This window comes from Cnephaeus nilssonii (assembly GCF_951640355.1).
Source record: "Cnephaeus nilssonii genome assembly, chromosome: 6".
NCBI lineage: Eukaryota > Metazoa > Chordata > Mammalia > Chiroptera > Vespertilionidae > Cnephaeus > Cnephaeus nilssonii.
The window spans coordinates 14634997-14660039 of NC_137077.1; the positions used below are offsets into that span (position 1 = coordinate 14634997).

Sequence of the window (25043 nt, forward strand, 5' to 3'; positions counted from 1 at the left end):
GCCAACTCCATTTCAGTATCATGTCCCTGTTCCACGGAAAGATTAAGGAGTACAATACAGTCCTTGTTACATGAGCAAACACCTGTGCCTTGACTTGCTTCCAGAGACATAATCCATAGCACTCGTTTAACAAAGGAACCAAAGGCATGTAAGCTTCTTTAAAACTGGCAGAGAAAGGTAACACTGTTAGTGTGGTCTGTGATACCACTAAGGAAGTCAGACTCCAGGAAATGATCATCTCCTACACAAATTTGATTGATATCACGAAGACCAAGAATGAGACATTCACAACTTTTTGGAAAATTATAATGTATCTTTTAAAAAGAGACAGACCTGTGAACTGCCTATTTTATAGGCAGGGGAAAAATACAGAAATGTCTTCTACCTGAATGTGCTTCATATTCTCAAAGAAGTCCATTTCCGGGTCATGGCAATCAGTAAGCTGTACCAAGTCTTTAAATTCTGGTTGATGGGGAAAGGTTTGAATTAAACAGGAAAGCAGTGTGGTATAATCCTGTTGAACACTCTGCAAATACCAAGTGGAGAAAAAATTTTTTTATTAGAATTTGCTCCCTATTAATACAAACAAACAAAAAAACAACACACAAAAACAAACACAAAAAAACCCACACACACAAATTTTTTTTTTAAAGTAAAACATTCCCACTATAAAAACAAACTACATCAAAAGGGATTGCTCTGTTCCATTCCCCCTCATAAATGTTTGGTAAGTATTTACATACTCAAGTATTTTAATTAAATGCACTAAGCCTGACTGCTTTTCTAAGTAGAGAAGTAGGGAAAAACAGAAATATAACAAACTTAAGAGAAAAAGTAACAACTGCAAACCCAATACCTCTGTCTGGCTCCTCAATCCTTTCCTCAGTTTCTCCAGGAGTGAACGCTGAATGATTTCTCTATATTCCTTCTCCGTGGCATTCAAAGCAGCTAGCTTTTGGATGATACTCATCAAGCACATGCTGGCGTTATCACTTAAAGACATGTCTCCTAACTGGAAACATGAAAACACCCAAGTAATTCTATGCAATAATATAATACGGAATGTTATTTCTTAATGAAAAGGTTTACAAAATATTTCCACTGCTCTGTGTAAAAATCCCTACTGAGAAATGTCCCACAAGTATGTCATACCTAAGGAAGAACCAAACATAGGGTGTGAGGAATATAGTAAATAACTTTGAAATATCATGCTCAATGAGAAGTGTCACTCAATTTCAGGAAATATTATGACATAAACTTTTGAATTACTTTTACTTCTCAAAGCAAACAGAATAAAAGATTCAGTTCTCAATATTTAGTATGAGGTGATCACTGAAAAGGACAAAGTTGGTTGGTTATAATTCTGGTGAGTTGCACTAGAGTTTCTGGTTTGACAATGTAGGTAGTGAGTACAGAGAAAGTATTTCCAACTCAGCCAACCAGGCAGTAATTTAGAATTCCTTGCAACAAATAAAACAAAAAAAGAACTCCACGCCCCCTCCCAAAAAAAAAGAAGAGAAGGAAAAGAAACACACACACACACACACACACACACACACACACACACACACAGAATTTCTTATGTTGAAGTTTGACATGAAATATAAAGAATGAACCCCAAATCTGATTACTTTTTCATATATTACATAATCCTTAATATCAGATGAATAATTATAAAATGCCACAGATTACTGATCCCATTACATGATTAACTATTAGTTAAGGGCTTCATTTTCCTCATTTTGGGGTCTATCTTCAGTTCAGCAACATGGTACTTAATATAGCCCACACTCCTTTCCTTTCTAACATATAGGAAAGGGCAAACTGTCAATTATATAGTTACATAATTTTGAAAAATCTATACTAATAAAAGCCTAGGTGGTGACGCCCTCATATCATCACAAGATGGCCGCCCCCACGTCATCACAAGATGGCCACCACAAGATGGCCGGCAGGAGAGGGCAGTTGTGGGCGATCAGGCTGGTAGGGGAGGGCAGTTGGGGGGTGGGGGGCCAGGCCGGCAGGGGAGGGCAGTTGGAGGGGACCAGGCCAGCAGTGGAGGGCAGTTCGGGACGATCAGGCCAGTAGTGGAGGGCAGTTGGGGGCGATCGGGCTGGCAGGGGAGGGCAGTTGGGGGTGATCGGGCCAGCAGGGGAGGGCAATTGGGGGCGATCGGGCCAGTAGGGGAGCAGTTAGGCATCAATCAGGCCAGCAGAGGAGCAGTTAGAGGGTGATCAGGCTGGCAGGTAGAAGCGGTTAGGGGCAATCAGGCAGGCAGGCAGGCGAGAAGTTACGAGCCAGCAGTCCTGGATTGTGAGAGAAATGTCTGACTGCTAAACTGGCAGTCAGACATCCCCCAAGGGGTCCCAGATTGGAGAGGGTGCAGGCTGGGCTGAGGGACAACCCTCCCCCCCACCCCGTGCATGAAATTCATGCACCGGGCCTCTAGTTGAGATATAATTGACATACCATAAATTTGCCCTTTTTAAAAAAGTGTACAATTCAGTGATTTTTAGTATATTCACAGTCATGCAACCATAATTATTATCTAACTTCAGAACATTTTAATCACTCCCAAAGGAAAACTTGTACCAGTCAAAAGTCACTCCCCATTCCTCCCTCCCCCTGAGTGCTTGATAACCCCTAATTTACTGTCCTTATGAATTTCTCTATTCTAATATACTGTTTTTTGACTTCCACATATATTATTTTATTCAAAATCTTAGTCTTTCAAATCTTGAGAATAACAATATGGTCTTTGCCAAACAAAATATTTCACAACTTAAAGAATTTTATACTAAAAAACCCTTGTCCAGCCCTAACCGGTTTGGCTCAGTGGATAGAGTGTCGGCCTGCAGACTGAAAGGTCCCAGGTTCGATTCCGGTCAAGGGCATGTACCTTGGTTGCGGCCACATCCCCAGTAGGGGGTGCGCAGGAGGCAGCTGGTCGATGTTTCTAACTCTCTATCCCTCTCCCTTCCTCTCTGTAAAAAAATCAGTAAAATGTATATTAAAAAAATTAAAAAAAAACACAAAAAAACTCTTGTCCTCCTCAAAACACAAATTAAGAAATTAGGTCAGGTAGTTGTATTAGCAAAACAATAGAAAATAATTGACAAAGTTTTGCTATAAAAACCTACCTCCAGATTATAGAAGCAATTATGCATAACTGGAATTAGGTAGTTAATGTCCACGGTTTGCATCTCTTTAATATGAGAGGTGATGGTCTGGAATGCTGAGAAGCGAGCATCAAAATTGATATCATCAAGATGTCTTTGATCAAAGGCGTTAAGCTGTGAGAAATGCCATTGGAACCATGTAAGTGAAGATATATAAATATTAAGTAAACAAAAATGACATAACACTTTTGAAGTAAAAGAGAAATAAGGTTTTTCTTTCTTACCTTGACAACATCAGTAATATATTTTAACCCACTCTCAAAATCAGAAAGAGTCTAAAAGGAATGAAAACGGTACATTAGTGAATAAAACTTTAACTTTTCTGCCCACCACCCATGTTCCCTGCTCTCATTCACAGAGGTGATTCGGGTGAAAATGAATAATCACACACCTGGAAAATTGTACAAAGCAACTGTCTTGACTGCTTATTCTTAATCACCGAGAAGAGTTTTGCGAGAGGCTTGAGGAAGCTTGTGGGCTCCAGACAGTGTTTTAACAGGTTCTGCACTGTCACCAGAATATCGATCTCTGTATCCTTAGGAAGTAATAGGAAGAGAAATTATCTTTTAAAAGTTCTTAGTATTTTAACATAAAACCCACAGTAATGTCCATTAACAATTTCTTCCTTTAATTCTAATAGAAAATATGCATGGTCTTCAAACAAACTTTCTTCTATTGTGAAGTCAAAAAGAGCCAAGAAAAACGAGCTTGGTGAAGAATTTACGCCTCTGGTTGTCCCGAGATCTGTGGTCTTTTAAACAGAATTACTATATAATAGATGCTCAGTATAACTACTAAGGCCTCGCAAATGAGTTTGAGCCACAGGAAGACTCTTTTAATCAAGATTGAACTGAGGTTTGAAAATCATATTAGGAACTCTTAGCTATGTCTGAATATTAAAACAGTCTGACTTTTCTTTCAGTTTTGCCATTGTGATCCATATTTGAGATTATACAATGCACTTCTTGGGTTCCAGATTTGTAATTGATCAAAGTCAGGGAAAACAAAATCCTGAAATGCATGAGAAGCTAAACAAAGGAAAAGAAGGGGCTGACACTTTTACTGTTACAGTAATGATGTCTCCACATTCTTGCCTGCCCCCATTCCCAAAATTCTGTCCCAATTTTTCTCTTCTATTTTCAATTTTATAATTCTGTATAAATCTTTTCACAAATGCTTGAAGGCAAATACAACACAGAATCTAACCAATAAAATTACTGTTTGCAAATAACCCTAATCAAGCGCCACTTCAAAGGCAAAGTCACGTCCTATGTGTATACCTGAGGAATACTGCCACGGTGGAGGAAGGGAAGCAGGAGTGTAATGAGGAGAGAACTCTGTTCTTTGTCTTTCATAAACTTGCTGATTCTAGAGAAGGAAAAGAACTGGTAGGTCAGGAAAACATACAAGTTAAGAGTATTTCTCTAAGGAGTTAAGACTTTGTAGAAAAACATTAGTGATGAAAGTCACAGGTGACTAAGTATGTGTGCCTGCATACAAAGTCTAACTCAGTTCTCAGCAGTGCCCACTCTTACTTCTCTCCAGCTTCAGGCTCACGGCTACTATTCTATTTCTTTTGTAACGTCTGATTGTGTAGATGGGTTAAAGTACATTCCAATGCTACAATTTGGCCATTAGTAATTTCATATTTTACAAGGAAATAACACTTTTAAGTGCCAAGACTTGTTTAAGACTACAAAAAGTAGTTCAATTTAACTCCCACCATAGCTCTACAATGTGGGATTTATTAGCTCCACTTTCCCCAGAGAACCGAGACCCAGAGAAGTTAATGTCATCCAGCCAGGAAGTGGCAGAGCAGGCCCTCCACACTGGTCTTTCTGGTGCCTGATCTATCATCTTCCCACTAGCACAGAGCCTGTGCTAAAATGTAACCAGTGCATCCAGTGTGCTTTCCAGTCTACATAATTTATAAATACTATAGTATAAATGAAATGTTTACAAGAAGTTCCTGGAAGATTCTAACATACAACTTTTTGATGTTGGTGTCCGTATCAAAGAATTAATAAAGTTTCAACAACTGAGTCCTAAAACAATTAAAGCTTAAGATAGAATCATGTTTTGTACTCAGGTTTACCAACCTTGCTCTTTACAGAAATCACTAGAGGCCCGGTGCATGAAATTCGTGCACAGGTATGGTCCCTAGGCCTGATTGACAATCAGGGCCAATCTGTGGGGTGACCAGCGGGGCGATTGGGGGAGAGGGGCCCGCTCGCACCCCCCTTGGCTGGTCTGGGGCCTATAAGCTGGGGGCAGCTCCTGCATTGAACGTCTTCCCCCTGGTGGTCAGTGTGCATCATAGCAAACTGGTCTTTCCACTGTTCAGTCAATTTGCATATTAGGTTTTTATTACATAGGATAACCATATACTACTAGGTCTACTGCCAAAGAAAATCTTTAAAAACCCTTTTCAGATCTTAACTCTTAAAAAACAAACAAAACAAACTATTCTTTTAAATTAATTCTTTTTATCAATTGAAGTAAAACAAAATAAAATAAAAACTATATGATTTTGCCCTGGCCCATGTGGCTCAGTTGGTTGGGCGTTATGCTGTGCACTAAGGTTGCCAATTTGATTCCCAGTCAAGGCACATGCCTGGGTTACTGCTCCATCCCAGGAAGGGGGCGTACAGGAGCAGCTGATTGATGTGTCACTCTCATGTCGATGTTTTTCCTCTCCCTCCCTCTTCCTCTCTCTCTAAATATCAGTAAAAATATTTCAAGAAACAAAAACAAGAAAACTATATGATCTCATGTTACTAAAAATTTTAACTGAACAAAACATGCAAAGGTGAAACAAGCAAATCTATTAGTCTACTTTAGAATTTAAGTCTGTTCTCTTGTATGTTTAAATGAAGGCAAATGCCATAAAAGGTTTAAAATGAATACTCCAGCAGAGAAACAGAATTCTACACTAACTTAAAAATAAAGGGCCTTCAAAAATACTGAAAATCTTTTTAGCTTACAATCACATTAAAACAACTGAAAAACTAGATATAATTTTAAAAAATTAAGACCATGGACAGTGAAGTTATCTTTTAAGAATATGTATCACTTACTTGGAAAGAATGCCAAGTTCCTTACTGACTTGTGCCCTGTTCTTTTTCTTTTTCACCTTTTCTGTACTTATTGTGGTTTTGCTGAGATACTGGAGAATTGCAGGTACATGAGGTAGAATTAATCGTCCTCCTATTGTGATAGACTCTGAAATAAATGGTGACAAGTATTTTGACTTTAATTAACTACAGTATCTTCATAATGACAGACAAAGGAAGCTCTCAATTACTATGCAAGTTTAACCCTTTGCACTCGCTTGCTTTTTTCTCGATTCCTGCTACCGATGCTAACCGTGTCGAGTCACACTCGACATCCGAGTGCAAAAGGTTAATAAATTTCAACTCTAAAAATTAAATAACTTTCTTCTTAGACAAAATAGCTATATGGCTGAATGGAAAATTTATACAAGAGACCCTTAAGCCATTTTTGTTAGTGGTGAAAGACTTGTTAGCAAAATATGGTAGGAACAATTCAGAGACATGACAGTGGAAATCATTAGATAATTTTCCAGAGGATAGTTGTACTTTTTGGAGCGTGAGTAACCTGAATTTCTACCACTGCAAAGAAAACTCAGTTTATGTAAATTGGTATTAATTTCTAAAGAAAAGAAAAGTCAAATTCTACTGACTTCACACATACCGTCTGCACTTTCTGTGTACACGCATCCAGTCACAGGCAAGCTCGAGACTGTTTCTGTGGGCTCAAAATCAGGAAGGGTGAGAAGGTCGTCTACTATTTCCATCACAATACTGGCTGTGGCTTCAGAGAGATTCTTTGCTGAGAGAATCGCAAAAACATTCACCAGGATGTCACATTCTGGGTGCCCTGGTTTCTGTTTAGCCAGAAAAGGGAAGTATCTGCAGGAAAAAAAAATACTGAAATAGTCATTTTATTTCTCAATGCTTATTTGTAAAAACATCTTCTACATGAATTTTCATAGTCAGTTTAACAAATATGTTTTTATATGAATCTTAATAAGATACTCAAAAGGGAAATTAAAGTCTAAAATTCGATGGATAATAATTGGCATTTCACCGACATTATATTACACTAGAGGCCCGGTGCACAAAATTCGTGCATGGAGGGGGGTTCCCTCAGCCCAGCCTGCACCCTCTCCAACTGGGAACCCCTTGGGCGATGTACGGCAGTCGGACATCCCTCTCAATCTGGGACTGCTGGCTCCTAACTGCTCACCTGCCTGCCTGCCTGATCACTCCTAACTGCCTCTGCCTGCCAGCCTGATCACCCCTAACTGCCCTCCCCTGCCAGCCTGGTTGCCCTTAACTGCCTCTGCCTGCCTGATCAACCCTAACTGCCCTCCCCTGCCGGCTTGGTTGCCCCCAACTGCCCTTCCCTCCCAGCCTGGTTGCCCCAAACTGCCCTCCCTGCTGGCCTGATCTCGCCCCCAATGGCCCTCCCCAGCTGGCCTGATCTCTCCCGCATCTGCCCTCCCCTGCAGGCCTGATCTCACCCCCAACTTCCCTCCTCTGCTGGCCAATTTGGTTCTGATTGGTCAGTTTCTATTCTATGCCAGTCAGCATCAAAAGCTCCGCCTGCTAGGCAGCCATTGGCTCCCCACAGCACCCAGATTTGGTTCTGATTGGTCGGCTTCTATTCTATGCCAGTCAGCATCAAAAGCTCCGCCTCCTAGGCAGCCATTGGCTCCCCACAGCACCCACATTTGGTTCTGATTGGTCAGTGTCTATGCCAGTCAGAAGCTCCACCTCCTGGGCAGCCATTGGTTCTTCACAGTACCCACATTTGGTTCTGATTGGTCAGTTGCTATGCCAGTCAGTTTCTCTGGGCCTATCAAGGGGGCCTGATCAGAAAGGTAGGGCTGATAAGCAGCCCCGGTGTAGGCCTTGAGAGAAATGGAGGCACGGCTGCTGGCCAGACTGGGAGAGAAAGAGAGAGGCAAGTGCTGATCAAAAGCTGCCTAAGAGGCAATGGATCAGTCCCTGCTTCTCTCTTCAGGCCACTCTCTGGCCCTGATTCACAGCCCCCTCAGCAGTCAGTGCTGGGGCACCACAACTGCAGGACTGACTTCCGGTTGGTCAAGCCTCGGTCATTACTGGTCGTTACGACCCAGGGTTTTTATATATTAGGATAGGCACTTTATGTACATTTCTCATCTAATTATCATAAGATCTCTGTGAGGTAGTATCATTATCTCTATATTACAGATGAAGAAACAGACTTGTCCAAAGCCATGGAGCTAATAAGTGGTAGAGCTGAGATTAGAACCATGAATCTCCAGAGTCTAAACAAATGTATTGTTGACTGGCTATATTTCAATGATAAGCCTTGTTGTATCAGGATAGGCACTGTTCAGTTCAGAGATTAGGGCCATCTGTCGGGGGGAGGTGGATGAGTCCATCCCCAATACTGAACGACTCTCAGACAATGAGAGCATCCTGGGCCATGAAGCACACCAGCTGGGTGGAGGGCACAGAAGCATTCCAGCTGAGGCCAAATCAGCAGCTGTTTTACAATCAGATATGCAATCCTAACTGCTAGTAGGAAGGTCAATCATCACTGGAAAAAGAGCTCAGGCACTTTAATATACTTAGTACTGACAAACTGATAGAAAAGTTCTAAGAGATTATATTCATACATCTTTGGCCAATAGATGTATGGACAGGCACCAAGAAGACGCTTTACATATTTTTAATGAGGTAGGTACTGTTATTATTTCCATTTTACTGGTGGCAAACTGAGGCTCAGGAAAGCGAATTTTACCAAAGAACATACAGTGGTGCTAGAACCTGAAGCTAGATTTGTGTGGCTTCAGAGATGACTCTTATCACTATGTTGTAGGTTGTCTTAAAATGTTTTCAAACAGAAAAGGTGAGAGAACTGCTTTCAATTGCAAGGTCCTAGCAAGAGGCCATCAGATCCAATGCCACTTCTAAGTATGCCTCTTGACCAACAGAACTGAAGACCACATGGGCATGCTCTGTGCTTGAGTGTATGGCTTAGTCAGCAACTTTAAGCGCTTCATAACATGCAATGAATAATGACTAACTGTGGATTAAGAGGGGTAACCCTCTATGGAGGAAGATACAATAATACAAAATGGTGTCTGCCTTCAAGGAGCATTAGGCAGGTAAGCTCTGAAGACAGAAGAGTATAATAAAGACAGAATGTCGCCCTAGCTTGTTTGGCTCAGTGGATAGAGCATCGGCCTGCAGACCAACGGGTCCCAGGTTTGATTCTGGTCAAGGGAATATGCCCAGGTTGCTGGCTCAATCCCCAGCAGGGTGCGTGAAGAAGGCAACCAATCAATGATTCTCTCTCATCATTGATGTTTCTCTCTCCCCATCTCCCTTCCTCTCTGAAACCAATTAAGAAAGAAAGAAAGAAAGAAAGAAAGAAAGAAAGAAAGAAAGAAAGAAAGAAAGAAAGAAAGAAAGGAAGGAAGGAAGGAAGGAAGGAAGGAAGGAAGGAAGGAAGGAAGGAAGGAAGGAAGGAAGGAAGGAAGGAAGGAAGACAGTATGTAGTCATAGGGTCTTCCAGGAAAGAAAAGAGCTCAGAGGAGGAAAAGACTAAGTCATTCAGGGGTCATGGTGGCCAGAACCAGAGCAGCTATTAAGAGAGTGGCCAAGAACAGTTCCAATGTATAGCTTAATAGTTTGTAGCATCTCTTCACCCTCAGGAATGTTTTAGTTTGGACAACAGACACTATGATCACTCTATTTTTATTTTTTTTATATATATATTTTTATTGATTTCACAGAGGAAGGGAGAGGGAGGGAGAGATAGAAACATCAATGATGAGAGATAATCATTGATCGGCTGCCTCCTGCAGGCCCCCTACTGGGGACCGAGCCTGAAACCCAGGCATGTGCCCTGACTGGGAATTGAACCAGGGACCTTTCAGTCCGTAGGCCAACGCTCTATCCACTGAGCCAAACCAACTAGGGCTGATCACTCTATTAAAAAAAAAAAAAATTTTTTTAGTTGATTTCAGAGAGGGAGGGAGAGATACAAATATCGATGAGAGAATTATTGACTAGCTGCCTCCTGCAAACCCCCAACTGGGGACCAAGCCCACAACCTGAGCATGTTCCCTGACTGGGAATCGAACCATGACCACCTGGTTCACAGGTTGACGCTCAACCACTGAGCCATGCAAGCTGGGCTATGATTACTATAATTGGTAAGCAAGTTTTTGTTGTCCTGAATGCACCTAATTTCTAAGATAATTTAACCTTAGTTGTAAGCAATGTCTGATTGACGCTATGCAAACTGGAGCCATATTTCAAAATAAAAATTTATTGAAGAGTAACATTCCCATCAAGTGTTTCTGAAACACTCATTAATTCTTCTACACACAACTACACATGCATATCTATTGCTATGGAGGATTCAAGAGAAGTCAACCCTTCTAAAGATTTCTACCAGGTAAGTGTTAAATAGAAAAGAAAAATAAAGTTCTGCCACTTACCTCCTCTATAAGTATATAGCTTCTATTTTTACTCCAAACAAAAGTGAGAGAGAAAATGCAGAAGACAATGAGTGGCATCCAGTGATGCAGATCTATACCTTGTGAAGGACCCAACTAACATAAAACTGAGTCACTATCATCAAAGTCCTTTGTGGCTCCTTTGCATAAAAATTACACAAACATAAAACATTTCTCCAATGTGCCTATGGAATGCTGCTTGCATATATCCAGTGATAAAACAAGATATGAAAGTGCATCCTCAAATTGGGAAATAAATGAGCCCTTCCTACTGGTAAAAATGTAACAGGGTTTCCTGAGGAGGACATCAAGGTCTTCAGTGTATTTTTGAAGACTATTTAATGACTCGGGGAAATGTTCATGACATAGTGATATATGCAAAAACAGCCCACCCAAACCTCCACATGCTACAGTAACATTAACAGCTTCTCATATGTCCTTCTAGACATTTTCTATTTGCATACATGCATAAGCATTTTCTTGAATTATACTATAATATTGTTCAGCAACTATGTTTTCTTTAAACTATGTATTTTAAGATTCAGCTGCCTTATTCTCTTAAACTGCACCTACAATACTTCACTGCATGGAAAGACCATAAGTCATATTAGTGCCCTTGGGTAATTTACCTGCTCTTTGTAAAAGGGGGAGAGGGGAGGCTATACCTTGCATTTCTGCTCCAGATACTAATTAGTTTCAGCAGAGGAGTAGGAGAATACGGACTCTCAGTTCCAAGCCTGCTGATCTAGGAACAAAATAAAAACAGAATACAAAATAACATATACAGAATTTAGAAAAAACAACAACTAAAAAGCAGAACAGACATGGAAACTGCACCGAAGGATAAAACAGTGAAGGCACAGAGATGAACAGTTAAAGGACAGAATGAGGAAAATGTAAGGTAATCCAAGTAACACCTACACAAGAAAAATGGCAAAGATGGTGCATGGAAATGCTAGATGCCTGAAAGGAACCAGGGAGCTTAAGTTCAAATGGTTAGAGATGACAGAGCTCAAGCAGCTAGAAATCCGCTAAAATAGCGACTCTCCTACAGTCTTCGTAGCAATAAGTAACCTTAGCTGTCACCAAGTGGTTATAACCAGAGAAATCAAACAAGGAAACGTGTGACAAAAATATCTGTGTATTTCCCCTCAAAAATCCAGAGACACATCATGTGAGGTGCAACGAGTTATATATTGCGCAAGGGACACAATCATATTCAAATTAGCCTTAAAATAACTGCTATGGCATTGCAGGAACTAGCTCTTGAGCTTCAGGTGGTAGTGGAGGCAAAGAAAGAGTTCGGAAACTTCCAGAAATAAAGAAAGGCTCAACGTAAAAGAAAAGACCAGGACAGGCATTCATTCATGTCTGAGTGTAGACTCTGCTGGTGCAGTAACAACGAAGGAAAAAGCAAAAGTATTCAGGCAGAATGTAGATCAAAGTTTACCTGGGGCCAAACTGCACCATGAAATACAGCATCAATTTCTTCTGTTCCAAACTGATAGGACTCCCAATCCAAAAAGATATCAGTTACCATTTTGATTCCAAGACGTCTTAAATTTTTCAGGGGGTTGATAAACCTCAGCTGTATCTGTAAAGCAAAGATCTTCTATTAAAAAAAAACAACAACTGATAAGGCAAGGGAAGATCTCAAAGTATGTAATTCAAAGAAAAATGTAATTTGGAAGAAAATAAGATGTCTCTCTTTAGAGGCACCAATGCTGAAGTGGGTGGATTTCTGAATTAACAGCACCTTCTTTTGTGACAGACGCTGCTTCTTTGCAGGGCATCTCCTTCTCTATGGAGTTAGAGAAATCACATATATGAAGGCATTTGGTTCTGGCTCAGAGTGGAACAATTTACTGAGTCCCACTGTTGGGTCCAATGGCATGGCAGCCATAGTCCTGACCTCAGCTTAAAATCTTACTGAAGGGCCTGGCCAGTGTGGTCAGTTGGTTGGAGCTTCATCTTGTCCAGTGAAAGGTCTTGGGTTCAATTCCAGGTCAGGGCACATACGCAGGGTGCAGGTTCAATCAATCCCCAGTTGGACAACCAATTGATGTTTCTCTCTCTCTTTTTCTCTCACTCTTCCTCCCTCCCTCTCCTTAAACTCAATAAACATATCCTTGGCTAGGGATTTAAAAATATATATACATAAAATCTTAATGAAGGAAAATTTATTAAATTATGTGAGCCTGAAAATGCCAAAGATATCTGAGAGGGGAGGAATTATAAATTTGAGAAGGGTAAAGCTTCATGGAAGAGGCAGAATTTCCAAGGGATCTTAAGGGATGAAGATGTTTAGGCTAGGCAGAGAGAGAAAAAGGCCTCAGAGAGATTTTTCCCGAGCACAGAATTTGTAAAATCCAAACACATGGGCCTTAGCCCGTTTGGCTCAGTGGACAGAGCGTCGGCCTGTGGACTGAAGGGTCCTGGGTTTGATTCTTGTCCAGGGCACATGCCCGGGTTGTAGGCTCAATCCCCAGTGTGGGGTGTGAAGGAGGCAGCCGGTCAATGACTCTCTCATCATTGATGTTTCTATCTCTCTCTTCCTCTCCCTTCCTCTCTGAAATCAATAATAATATATATTAAAAAAAGCAATCACATGGGTTAAGACTCAACTCCTAAATATTTTTCCACTTGATAAATATACTGTGGACTCTGGATCTATAAGTGGCAACTTATTTTTACAGATGATTTTAATTACCTACATAAAAATCTAAAAACTACCCTGAAATTTCTCAAGACAACACAAATGCTCTAATAAATGAATATCAAATCTTACGGCCAAGATATTATGAAAAAACTAAAAGGGAAGTTATTTCTCATGAAGACCTAATATTCTGATCAACAAGTATGTGAATTGGGAAGAGCACATTTTCAATTCAAGTGAATAGGTGTAAAGACACCATTAATTTGCTGTGCATGTCTGAGGAATCATGATATTTCACATACCCAGCAAGCTTCTACCATGTACTTATGGTTAATTATCTCCTTATACAAGTTACAAAGACAGGAAATGACAGGCAAGGATAAGGTGACACAGTTATAAGTCATTCTGTTCTGCTTCAATTCCACTAGCAATCTTTTCATTATCAGCTGTATCATGAAAAGATAAAAACTACTACTGATATTTGAAAAACCCCCACATGGTATCATGATCTCCTGGAGCAAATGAAAAACTAATCTTTGCAAACACGGTCTCAAATCAGACCCCCTCCACCTTTTCCCCAACCCCACCACCAAGCCCCTTCTCTGTGGGGTAGGACCTGTGTGTTCTATTCACTTCTGTAACTACAGCACCAGCTGCCCAATCTGCTCACTAACTGTTGGATAAACTGGAGGAAAATCCTGCAAGCAATCAATTGTGGACTTTAGTTTCTAGATGAATCACCAACAGGCCTGAGTTTATGTATGTTTCCAAGTTACTTCATTGTTTAAATGTAAAGAAAAATAAAGCCAAAACAAAGCTACCCTCACAATAAACATCTGAGTGCCAGTCAATACCTCAGAGGATCTGAAAGACCCAAAAGTAAATGTGTAATGTAGTTCATACACACAAAGGTAGAACTTTAACTTATTTAAGCAATATTACTGTGCAATAATTCAATATAGCACCTCAAAGAATTCTTTGGATTTGTCCAAGAATTTTTTTAAAAAAATAAGAGAAATGCCTACCTGTCAAGAAGCTTAGCATCTCACTGACTAATGAACTGTGAAATTGCACAAATGATCCTCTGAGTTACTGATTGTTGACACAGGAGTAAGGCTGTATTACTTATTGACTTCCACCTTAACCAAAAAGGCAGAGGACATACAGAGGGTTTATAAAACCTTTAACCAGCCCTAGCTGGCTTTGTTCAGTGATTAGAGAGTTGGACTGTGCACCAAAGGGTCGTGGGTTCGATTCGTACCTGGGTTGCAGCTTCGATTCCCGGCCCTGACTGGGGCGCGTGTGGGAGGCAACCAATTGATGTGTGTGTGTCTCTCTCTCTCCGCTCTTCCCTTCATCCCTTCCACTCTTTCTAAAATTCAATGAAAAAAATATCCTAGCATGAGGATTAACAACAACAAAACACACACTCACAAAAAAAACTTTTAACCATTCAGGATTTAATGTATCCATGTAGAAATAAAGTCACTGTCACTGGCTATAATGCATAAAAGAAAATTCTCACATAATGCTTCCTATCATCCTCAAACTCTCATAACATAATCTTCCAAAATCTGTCTTTTCTTTAATTCTCATCGGAGGATAGGTTATTTTGAGTTTAGAGAGGGAGAGAGAGAGAAACATCGATGTGAGAGAGAAACATTAATCGGCTGCCTCCCATAGGTGCCCCGACCAGGGATTGAACCTGCTCTCTGACCCTATGGTGCATGGGTCGATGCTCCAACCACCTGAGCCACACCGGCCAGGGCTCCAAGACCTCTTCTCAGCTTCCACTCTCGGCCTCCGCACAGTCTATTTTCCACAAAGGAATCGAAGTGATATTTTTAACACATTCAACTGAGCTTATCATCCCCCTACTACAAACCTCTCACTGGTCTCCCAGTACACCTGGAAGTAAAGTCAGCTCCTTGGCACAGCCCATGAGGCCCTACCTGCCTCCTGAGCTCATTACACAATTCTTCCTGCTACTTGTGCTCTAGCCACCTCTTCCTGCCCTGTTCTCAGAAAGGGCTGAGACTGTTCTACCTCAGGGACTTTAGGCTACAAATCATGATCTCTGCCCCAAATGTTCTTCCCATGGACCAATAGGTGCACACTCAAATATTACCTCCTGCGTGAGGATCCTGACCACCCTAGTTAAAGCAGCACCCATCTACCCCCAGTTTGGTCACTCCCTATAACATTCTCTTATCTTAAACTAGAGGCCCAGCGCACAAAATCGCATGGTAGTTCACCACCCCTCCCACCCGTGTGTGCCTTGCTGTGCTTTCGCCCCACCCACCTGCCCTACCCCGCTCACAGCCCCGCCCACCCGCCCACAGCTGCTCCCAGCATTTGAACTCTCTTAAGGGTGGTTGGGAGGGAGTTTCCAATCCCACTCCTTTTCCTCTAATGGTTTTCCTGCCCCTCCCCGCTTTCCCTATTCTGGTCAGGAGAGCCTCTGGCTGCTTCCCCCTCAAGGGCTAAACAGGGGAAAGAGCCTTTGACCTTGGCTATAAAAGCACCTGTCTAATCACTTAGCTTATTAGGCCACCTGGAGTCCAGATGCATAAGTTACTTCAAATAAACATTTTTGGGGTGTGTGTGAAAATTAGGTCTCTGATATTGAGAGGAAAAAACTATTGCTTTAAAATAATGACACTTATTTCAAATATTGTAATGAAAGTATGAAAAAAAAACCCATCACATAAAAAGGCTGCAAAAATGTTATTTTACTTTGAAGACAGTAATAACTGACAACAACAGGTTTCTTTCAGGCCACATCCTAAAAAGGTAGCTGCTTTTTTATGTCTTAGGCTTATACAAAGGTCTTAAAAGACCCCTGGCCCTGTCTTCTGAAGATTTTAAGTTAACACGTTTGTCTTAAAAACTGTGAGGTGCCTAATTTTAAAAACAACCGGCCACACCCCCTTCCTCAACCATATTGTCACATCATCCAAGTTATACTTTATAAACAGCCTTGATGTGCTTACATACGTGCAAAAAGTACACAAAGTGGGTAAACTACTTTGGCCTTAGAAGTATATATTTAGTAATCACTTAGTTACATTATTTTATTTTTGTGAAGAGAACTGATCGACCAAACCTTTCAAACAGACCCACCAGGCGATAAATATCACCATATGTTTGATTAACAGTACATTAGGGCATAAACACTTCAATTACAGCTTTGTGTTTAGTATCAAAAACCTTTTCTTGTGTGCGTGTTTTCGCTACAGATCCCTTGCTCTGGATTACATTTTGAAAACTGCCTATTACAGGTACACTTCTGAGAAACAGATGTATTTACGCACACCTTTTCACACACAAATGTCCATATGACACCTGTGCCGTGCTCCCAGCACACGCCCACCGCATGTGTGCAGCCAGGCACCCAGTCCCAGCATAAACAGGCTGCCCCCGAACACTCAGGAGCCTCACGGGCCTCCCCAGCAAAGTTAACCGGCGTCACTACACTGGCTGCGGCACGAACGTCTCCACCCCCACGGGCCCTGGGGCCTGGGGCCACGCAGCCCACACCCACCCGAGCCACTCCACCTGGGGCTCCGAGCGGGGTGGGGGCGGGGGCGGGGTGGCCAGTGCCAGGTGGCACCTCAGAGTTCCAGCGGGTCTTTCTTTATTTTTAAGACTGCCGCACCGCACCGGCCTGGGTGAGGGGCTGCTAGCAGTTTGTAGCCCGGCCGTGCCCCTGATCATGGCGGGGGTCCCCTCTGGGGCACTGGGCCGGCCGGGGCAAGGGGCCGAATAGGTGTGGGAGGGGTTGGCTAGCCACCCCACCCTCAATCAGGGTGGGAGAGGCTGATCTGGGGTGGAGCCGGGGGAGGGGATGGGTTCGCTGGCCGTAGTGGGCATCACAGCAACCGGTCTTTGGTCGTTACAGTGTTATGATCACTGCGCTTTTATTATATAGACTAGTAGCCCGTTTGCACGAAGATTCGTGCAATAGACCTTCATTCACCTGGCTGCCTGCACCAGTTTTCTGCCGGCACCAGGGACCTAGGCCTTGGCTGTGGCCACCGCCTTCTGCCTTTTTCAGGGTCGGGGCTTGGCCCCGGGCGGTGGCCTTGGGCTCGGCGGCACCCAACATCCTTGCTAAGGATCGCAGGAGCCGACCCCCAGTGGTTTCCTGTGATCCGTGCAGGTTGCCCACTGGTGCCCAAGGCCGGGAAAGCCTCCGCCCCAGGCTTTCCTGGCCTTGGGCTCGCCGCACCCAGCGTCCCTGCTACCGATCACAGGAGCCGACCCCCAGTGGTTTCCTGCGATCGGTGCAGGCTCCCCGCTGGTGCCAAAGGCCGGGAAAGCCTCCGCCCCAGGCTTTCCTGGCCTTGGGCTCGCCGCACCCAGCCTCCCTGCTACTGAACACAGAAGCCGACCCCCAGTGGTTTCCTGCGATCGGTGCAGGCTCCCCGCTGGTGCCCAAGGCCCGGAAAGCCTCGGCCCCTGGGACCCCCGGGAGCGGCGGGAGGGGCGGGATGGGCACGGCCAAGCCCCCCCAAGTGGCCGATCGACCCCCGGGACCCCCATGAGCGGCGGGAGGGGCCGGCCACGCCCCCCCAGGTGTCCGATGGACCCCCGGGACCCCCGGGAGGGGCGGGAGGGGCCCGGCCACGCCCCCCAAGTGGCCGATTGACCCCCGGACCCCCGGGAGGGGCGGGAGGGGCCCGGCCACGCCCCCCCAGGTGGCCGATCGACCCCCGGACCACCGGGAGGGGCGGGAGGGGCCCGGCCACGCCACCCGGGTGGCTGATCGCCCCGGGACCCCCGGGAGGGGCGACATGGGCCCGGCCACGCCCCCCCCCCGGGGTGCCGATCGCCCCAGGCAGCCCCGGGAGCGGCAGCATGGGCCCGGCCACGCCCCCCCGGGGTGCTGATCGCCCCAGGCACCTCCAGGAGTGGCGGCATGGGTCCGGCCACGCTCCCCCGGGGTGCCGATGGGCTCGGCCACACCCCCCCGGGGTGCCGATGGCCCCAGGCACACCGGGAAGCGGCGGCATGGGCCCGGCCACACCCCCCTGGGGTGCCGATCGCCCCAGGCACCCCCGGGAGCAGCGGCATGGGCCCAGCCACGCCCCCGGGGTGCCCATCGCCCCAGGCACCCCCGGGAGCGGCGGCATGGGCCCGGCCCCGCCCCCCCGGGGTGCCAATGGGCCCAGCAACGCCCCCGGGGTGCCCATCGCCCCAGGCACCCCCGGGAGCAGCGGCATGGGCCCGGCCACTGGGCACCGCCATCTTGATCTTCTCAACGGCGGATATGCCACCCGGAGTCCCGCCCCCAGCCTCCTGCCGGCCCAATCGTGGGCATAGCAGAGGTGCGGTCAATTTGCATGTTTCTCTATTATAAGGTAAGATTCTTCACATCTTCATGTCTCTCTTCAACATGTTCCTGCTTTCCTCTAGTTTTGTCAATATATGGAGTGTATTTCTAATAGCTTTCTTAAGTCTTTATCTAATTCTATCATCTATATATCATTTCTGGGTCTGCTTCTATTGACTAGTTTTTGTCCTCATAATGAATAAAATTGTCCTCCTCCTTGGGATGCCTGATAAAACTTGCCTGAATATCAGACACTGTGAATTCTATTATTTTTAAAATAATTTGAATGTTTTTGAGTTTTGTTCCGGGATGCAGTTCATTTATTTGGGAAAAGTGTGATCTTTTTTCAGCTTTATAAGGTGGTGCCAAAGCAGCCTTAATCCCAGGGCTAATTTGGGTCCACTCCTGAGGCAATCCCCTGCCGAAGACTCTTCCTGATGCCCCAGGTACCATGAGGTTTCTGCTCTAGATATTGGACTCCCAGCCCGATGTTAGTTGGAGGACTGTCTGCCTGCTCCTTTCTGGTGATTTTCCCATTCCAGTCAAATGGAGCAACAGGGATCAGATTTAGCCTCCCTTCTCTGACACTAGACAATTTAACAGAATATATGAAACAATAATTTTCAGACACTGGACAGCAGGCAGCAGATGACAGTAAGCCCCAATAGAGAAGAATCAGATGAGGTGAGCCCTACACATTCCCCATCATTCTGCCTGGAGAGTTTCAGGCATCAGTGTGAGAAGGCAAAGTCCAAGATGAGAAGACAGAGCCATGGGACTTGAGGGGGTGGGCCGAGGCAGCTAAAATTCACAAGGAAGAGGGTACTATCTAGACAGGAGAGCGCTCCACAAAGAATGACATTTAGAGATCTATAAATGGGTCTCATTTTATTTTCCTGTCACTTTTCTCCCCACAGTACTGAGTCTTAACCTTTTTCATTCCCCACCTAGAACATTACCTGGTAGACAGCACAGATGAAATAAGTATTTACTGAACAAGGAAAGGGACAAGTGCTTTGTTCACTCTCCATCCCCAGTGCTTAGATCAGTGCCACACACAGAGTAGGGCTCAATTAATATCTGCTGAAGAAATGACTGAAAAAATGAAAACAAAACAGTGCCTACCAAAATGGAGGGTGCGTTCTAAACCTCTGAATCTTGGTAACCAGAGAATATTATTTCATTACTAAAGCAGATTTATATCTATGCACAGCCCCCAAAAGCAGCATAAATTTTGGCTGTCAATTTTCAGTTATCATGGCCATATTTGAGAGGCAGTTCACCAGGCAACTCCATAAAACAAATGAAATAATTTTAGCTGTGTCTATTTATCACGAGCCGAGAATCCACAGCAAAAATCTGAGTCTGAATTTTCACTTCACGTCCTATTATTTCCAGAAGTCTTTAGCCCATAAAGACATTGTTTCCCTGAACTCCAGAGTTTACTTATGTTCACACACCTATTTTAACAGAGCATACTAACTACTGTCTTGAATACAACTCAGAAAATATTTACTGAGCAGCACTTTGTGAAGTCTCTTTTTTTGCAGTTGGCTAGCTGGCTTGTCTTGCCTGGCCTTGCTTCTTATCTGTAGTCAAAACATAGCAAGTACAGCAATCAAGCATTTACTTTTAAAAGAGCTCTGGGTAACTGTCAAAACAACAAGGATGATGCTAACAGTGCTCTATTCATTCTCCAGCCGTCCGGATAAATGAGCATTGGAAGATGTCCTTCATCTCTAGGCTCCTAAAATTAAAACCTAAGAAACATCAGCTCAACTCCGCTCTGCCCGACTTTGGTTTCTGAGATGCATATGGAACTCACTCTCTACTATTTCATATCCTTTTAAAATGTATACTTGATATAATTTGCATTTTCTGACCATACATAAATACTGCTAACAATGAAGATCTCCATTATATGAAAAACTGTTTTAAAGACATTTTGCATAAGACAGATTTAACCTGGAAGGATGTGAGGTATTCAAGTCCCAACCAATTTCCAAACTACAACACATACTCTTACTAGGTCCCCAAAAAGCATATACAGAGAATCTCTCTCACCTTTTCTCGTTGGTCAAGGAGGTGTGACACAGTCGCTGTCATGCAGAGCAGTATCTGCAAGATCTTTGGTAGGTACGGACTGATCAGATGGCTAATGTTCTTCAATACTATTTCAAGGCTATTTAAGATACCATGCTGGCGACCTACAGGAAGAACTTTAGACAAATCCAAATCTTTCACTGCCTGGATGACTGCAGAATGGCATTCTCCTAGGGAAACAGAGGAACAGAGATATCATGTAAAAGGCAATAGAAGTTTGTTATTATCTTGTTATAGTTACAGCTTATTGTTATCATTGTTATTATAGATTCCTTTCAATTTTCCTCAGTAATACAGTATTTTCTATTGTTACAGTAATTTATAGATGATAATATACTTTCCTCATTGATTTTCTCCTTCTGTATCTTACCAAATGTTCAATGAGCTAGGTATGTTAGGTTTCACTAGTATTATCACTTTATAGATGAGGAAACTGAGGGATAAAAGAGTAAGAAACTTGTGACAGAACTAAGTCTCTAAACCCAATTCTCATCCTAATTATACTATTCTCAAAATGCAAGCTACTAATAGTCTTTTATTCCATCTAGAAACTCTCCCAGCATTTTCTCTCTCAGCTTCCAATGACTATGCTGACTTCAGAGTTTCATAGAAAATGTGTGGCTACATTATAAGTTCCTGGAGGGCTGAGAATCAAATGTTTTATTTCTCTTGTAGCCCTTGGGAAATAAATGAAACAATAGTCCTTTATAAACTTATTTCATAATTTACTTAAAAGACATGAATTTTTATTGCTTGAGCTTTACTTCTAACCAAATGGTATGAGATGATAGCTCGTTGATTCACATACCTAAGTGTTCCATCCATGAGAGTATCATTTATAGCTGCCCTCTTAACCAGAGGCTATTACACTGAACAAAATCTCGTATTCATTAGAGCCAACTTCCCTCACAGAGCAACATTATGCTGAGTGAAAAACTTTTGAACCGCTGGATCCATTTTCCCAGAAAAAATATAAAACAAATGCCACACATTACCCTACAAATAAATATATATGTTTGCCTAAAGCAATTATGAAACTGGATTAGAGGTTTTGTAGTCAAAAAGATCTGGACTAGAATTCTAACCATTTTCTAGCTTAGAGGTAATGGACAAATACTTCCTTCTCTAAGCCTCAGTTTCTACATTTATAAAATGGGGGCAAAAGTTAATGATACCTCATGGGGTTGTTTCAAGGTTTAACTGAATTGTCTGTAAAGGGACCTGTTGTAATATCTGGCATGAAGTTAGCACTCAATAAACGTTAGCCATTATTATTAATTACTAACATGCATACCAGAGAACATACCACAGAGCATTACAGCTCACTGAATACACTTATTACACCCACTTCATTTAGACTATGAGGTTGAGAGCAGAGATTATAAATACTCTATTTCCAAAAGAGTTTTGGGTTACAGGAGGTATTCAACAAATCATTAATCAGTAGATGAATGACTCAGTGAATGCATAATACCAAGACAATTAAGTTTAATTTTGTAGCATGCTTTAAGATTCTAAGGAAAAGCCTATTCATTGTATGTAGATGAGTACCAGTCTCAAATGGCCTAACTGCAAAGCAGCAATAACAAAATACACATTTTCTAATCAGGGGATTCCTAACACATGGGTGCCTATCAGCTGTGAACAATTGTGAGCTCCAGCTAATCCAATCAAAGTTTAAAATGAATTGCATCTCAGCCAAAAAGTCCCCCACTGAGGTTGGGAGGAGCAACCCCATCAGAAAGATACCAAAGAGCGGGACACCTAGCCTGAGACATTAGAAGTCTACAGCAGACAACACACATTCAGAGTGTCAGGAGAGTGACAGCTACCATTCTTGAAGTGCTTCACAGGTTCAAACAGCAGGTCTAAGAATATTTGGATCTCCTCTGGTTGGGTCCCAGCCAGGAACCTCAGAACAATGGCCATGCGGGTGCCTGAAGCAGATTTCCCCTGAGTTTTACTCCCAGTCTTATTCTTCATTCGCCCATACAAAATCCTAAAATGTCAAAAGAACATTATTTTGTTTGCACATTAACCCTAAAACACAATACTACGTGTTTTGTTTTCCTGAAAAGGGTAGCATAGCAACTCAACAGATTTAAATGGATATACTATGAAACAAGGAAGAATGAAACAGAATTCAGATATTAAACATAGAAATTTAGTTAAACATCAACACACACACAAACAAGGCTAAGGGAAGCAGGAAGAAGGAAATAATAAAGAAAAAAGTGCAATTAAAGTAGGTAAGCAAAAGGTAAGTCTAAAGAAAGAATGAAAACAAGTATATATAGATTAAAAGGAAATAAAATGAAAATACAAGTACAATAAGGAAACTAGAAAGATTTCAATTAAATGGGTAATTTTCTGGGGGGAAAATCACATGTATAAATAAGCAAAAATAATTTCAGAAGAAAACCTAAATAGGCCAGTATTCATGAGTTGTTGTAGTAAAATATAGGAATGTTAAAAAATGCTTAAAGAATGTGAGAAAAGTTAAAAAATGTTTGAGTTAACGTAAACTTAAAAGTCTGATATTAAAGATACATTACCCACTGCCCTGAAGCGTGTGTACCCGAGATAAGTATTTGAACTGACGCAGAGTGACTTGTGTCAAGATAAAAACTTGCTTGAATGATGTACTCTCCTTAGCCCCCTCACCGTGTTTAAGATTAACATATGTGCATTGACGTAAATCACTGATAGCCACCTGGGCTGCTATGGGTACCAACAAGCTTTAAATATGGACCCCTGCCAGCCAACGATGCTTGTCTTGTCGAGACATTACAAAGGCCCATCCCTTTGTCGGTCTGACAAGTGACGCTGCTCCACGCTCCTCTTCCTGCCAGATGACAGAACGGCCAGAAATCCCCAATTGAGATGCGACCGAGCTCTTGGGAGAAGAACTCCAGCCCCTCTGCACCCGGACCAGACCAGCCTAGCTGCCGGACCACAGAGGACAACACCACGGGGATCCCTAACGAAGTTTGTACCCGCAGCCGCTCAGGAATTTGTGTGAGTAATAAAAAGGTGTGTGATTTGCAACTGCATATGCTTCATGTGGTGTAATTCCTCCGGCAGTTAATTGAATTAATTTGCGTACCCTTAAACTTAAAATTAAAGCCTTTGGCCTTTTTGGTCCTAAGCCTGCCCTCGGTCCTGCTGATGCAGAGCAGTCTCTCCATCAGCAACTACTTGAATGTCCCAATTCCTGCACAGTTAAAGTTTATCTCAAGGGACGCCTTAGATGAACGCCCCAGATCCTTTCCCGGGATCTACTTGGGACATGAGTAAATGTGGAACTCATGTAGTTTTACAGACATATTTTTTAAACATTCAAGAAAAAACAATTTCCAAGAGAGAAAGCAAGAAACGGTCCTTTTTCATTTATGAAAGGTGATCTAACTGTGATAATTGAGAAGGGTTATGGGGCAAAACTATATACTAGTCTTTCTGTGAACATAAAACACAACATTTCTAAATACAGTATCCAATGCTGCATTAAAACAAGATAAATAAGGATTACCCCAGAAATGCAAGAAAGAATAATTAATCAAATCTATTAGATTAATATAGGTCAGTGGTTCACAGGAAAAAATTATTACATGCTTAACAGGCATTCTAATAAAATTTAACATCCATTCCTGATGACATACTAAGAAGTAACTTAGTAATAAAAGCTACTTTCTTAGCATGATAAAACTTTCTAACGTAATGTCTTAGTCGTATTAGCAAAAAAATTTTCACTTTGTGAACCTCTGAAGAGTGTCTCAGGAACAGCCCGTCAAGACGGAGCAGACTACACTTTAAACGTGGCTGTTCTGCCTGGCCCGTGTGGCTCAGCGGTTGAGCATCAACCCCAAAACCAAGAAGTCGCTGTTTCAATTCCCTGTCAGGGCACATGGCCAGGTTGTGGTCTCAATCCCCAGCAGAGGCTATGCAGGAGGCAGCCGATACATGATGTTCCTCTCTCATTGATGTTTCCATCTCCTTATCCCTCTCCCTTCCTCTCTCTATAAAAATCAATTAAAACACACACACACACACACACACACACACACACACACACACATATATATATTTTAAAAAGTGGCTGTTCTACAGATTGACAAATGTGAGAGGGAAGGTGGGGTAGGTGGGAAGAGATTAAGCAAAAGAACTTATATGCATAACTCATGGACACAGACAATAGTTCGGTGAAGGCTGTGTTAATTGAATTAATTTGCT

The 25043-nt window shown here is 42.8% G+C and overlaps 1 protein-coding gene across 1 annotated transcript in view; it reads right to left on the bottom strand.

Moving 5' to 3' along the window:
* Positions 1 to 25043, bottom strand: part of UTP20 (UTP20 small subunit processome component) — a 91845-nt gene that overhangs the window by 27635 nt on the left and 39167 nt on the right. Inside the window, exons 26-37 of the mRNA XM_079773390.1 lie at positions 22646 to 22812; positions 20775 to 20983; positions 12170 to 12313; positions 11385 to 11464; positions 6894 to 7111; positions 6257 to 6401; positions 4460 to 4547; positions 3571 to 3714; positions 3404 to 3454; positions 3141 to 3293; positions 857 to 1012; positions 386 to 526 (exon numbers count right to left, since the gene is read on the bottom strand). Coding sequence (XP_079629516.1) covers positions 386 to 526; positions 857 to 1012; positions 3141 to 3293; positions 3404 to 3454; positions 3571 to 3714; positions 4460 to 4547; positions 6257 to 6401; positions 6894 to 7111; positions 11385 to 11464; positions 12170 to 12313; positions 20775 to 20983; positions 22646 to 22812 — 1696 coding nt within the window. The remainder of the gene's footprint in view (positions 1 to 385; positions 527 to 856; positions 1013 to 3140; positions 3294 to 3403; positions 3455 to 3570; positions 3715 to 4459; positions 4548 to 6256; positions 6402 to 6893; positions 7112 to 11384; positions 11465 to 12169; positions 12314 to 20774; positions 20984 to 22645; positions 22813 to 25043) is intronic.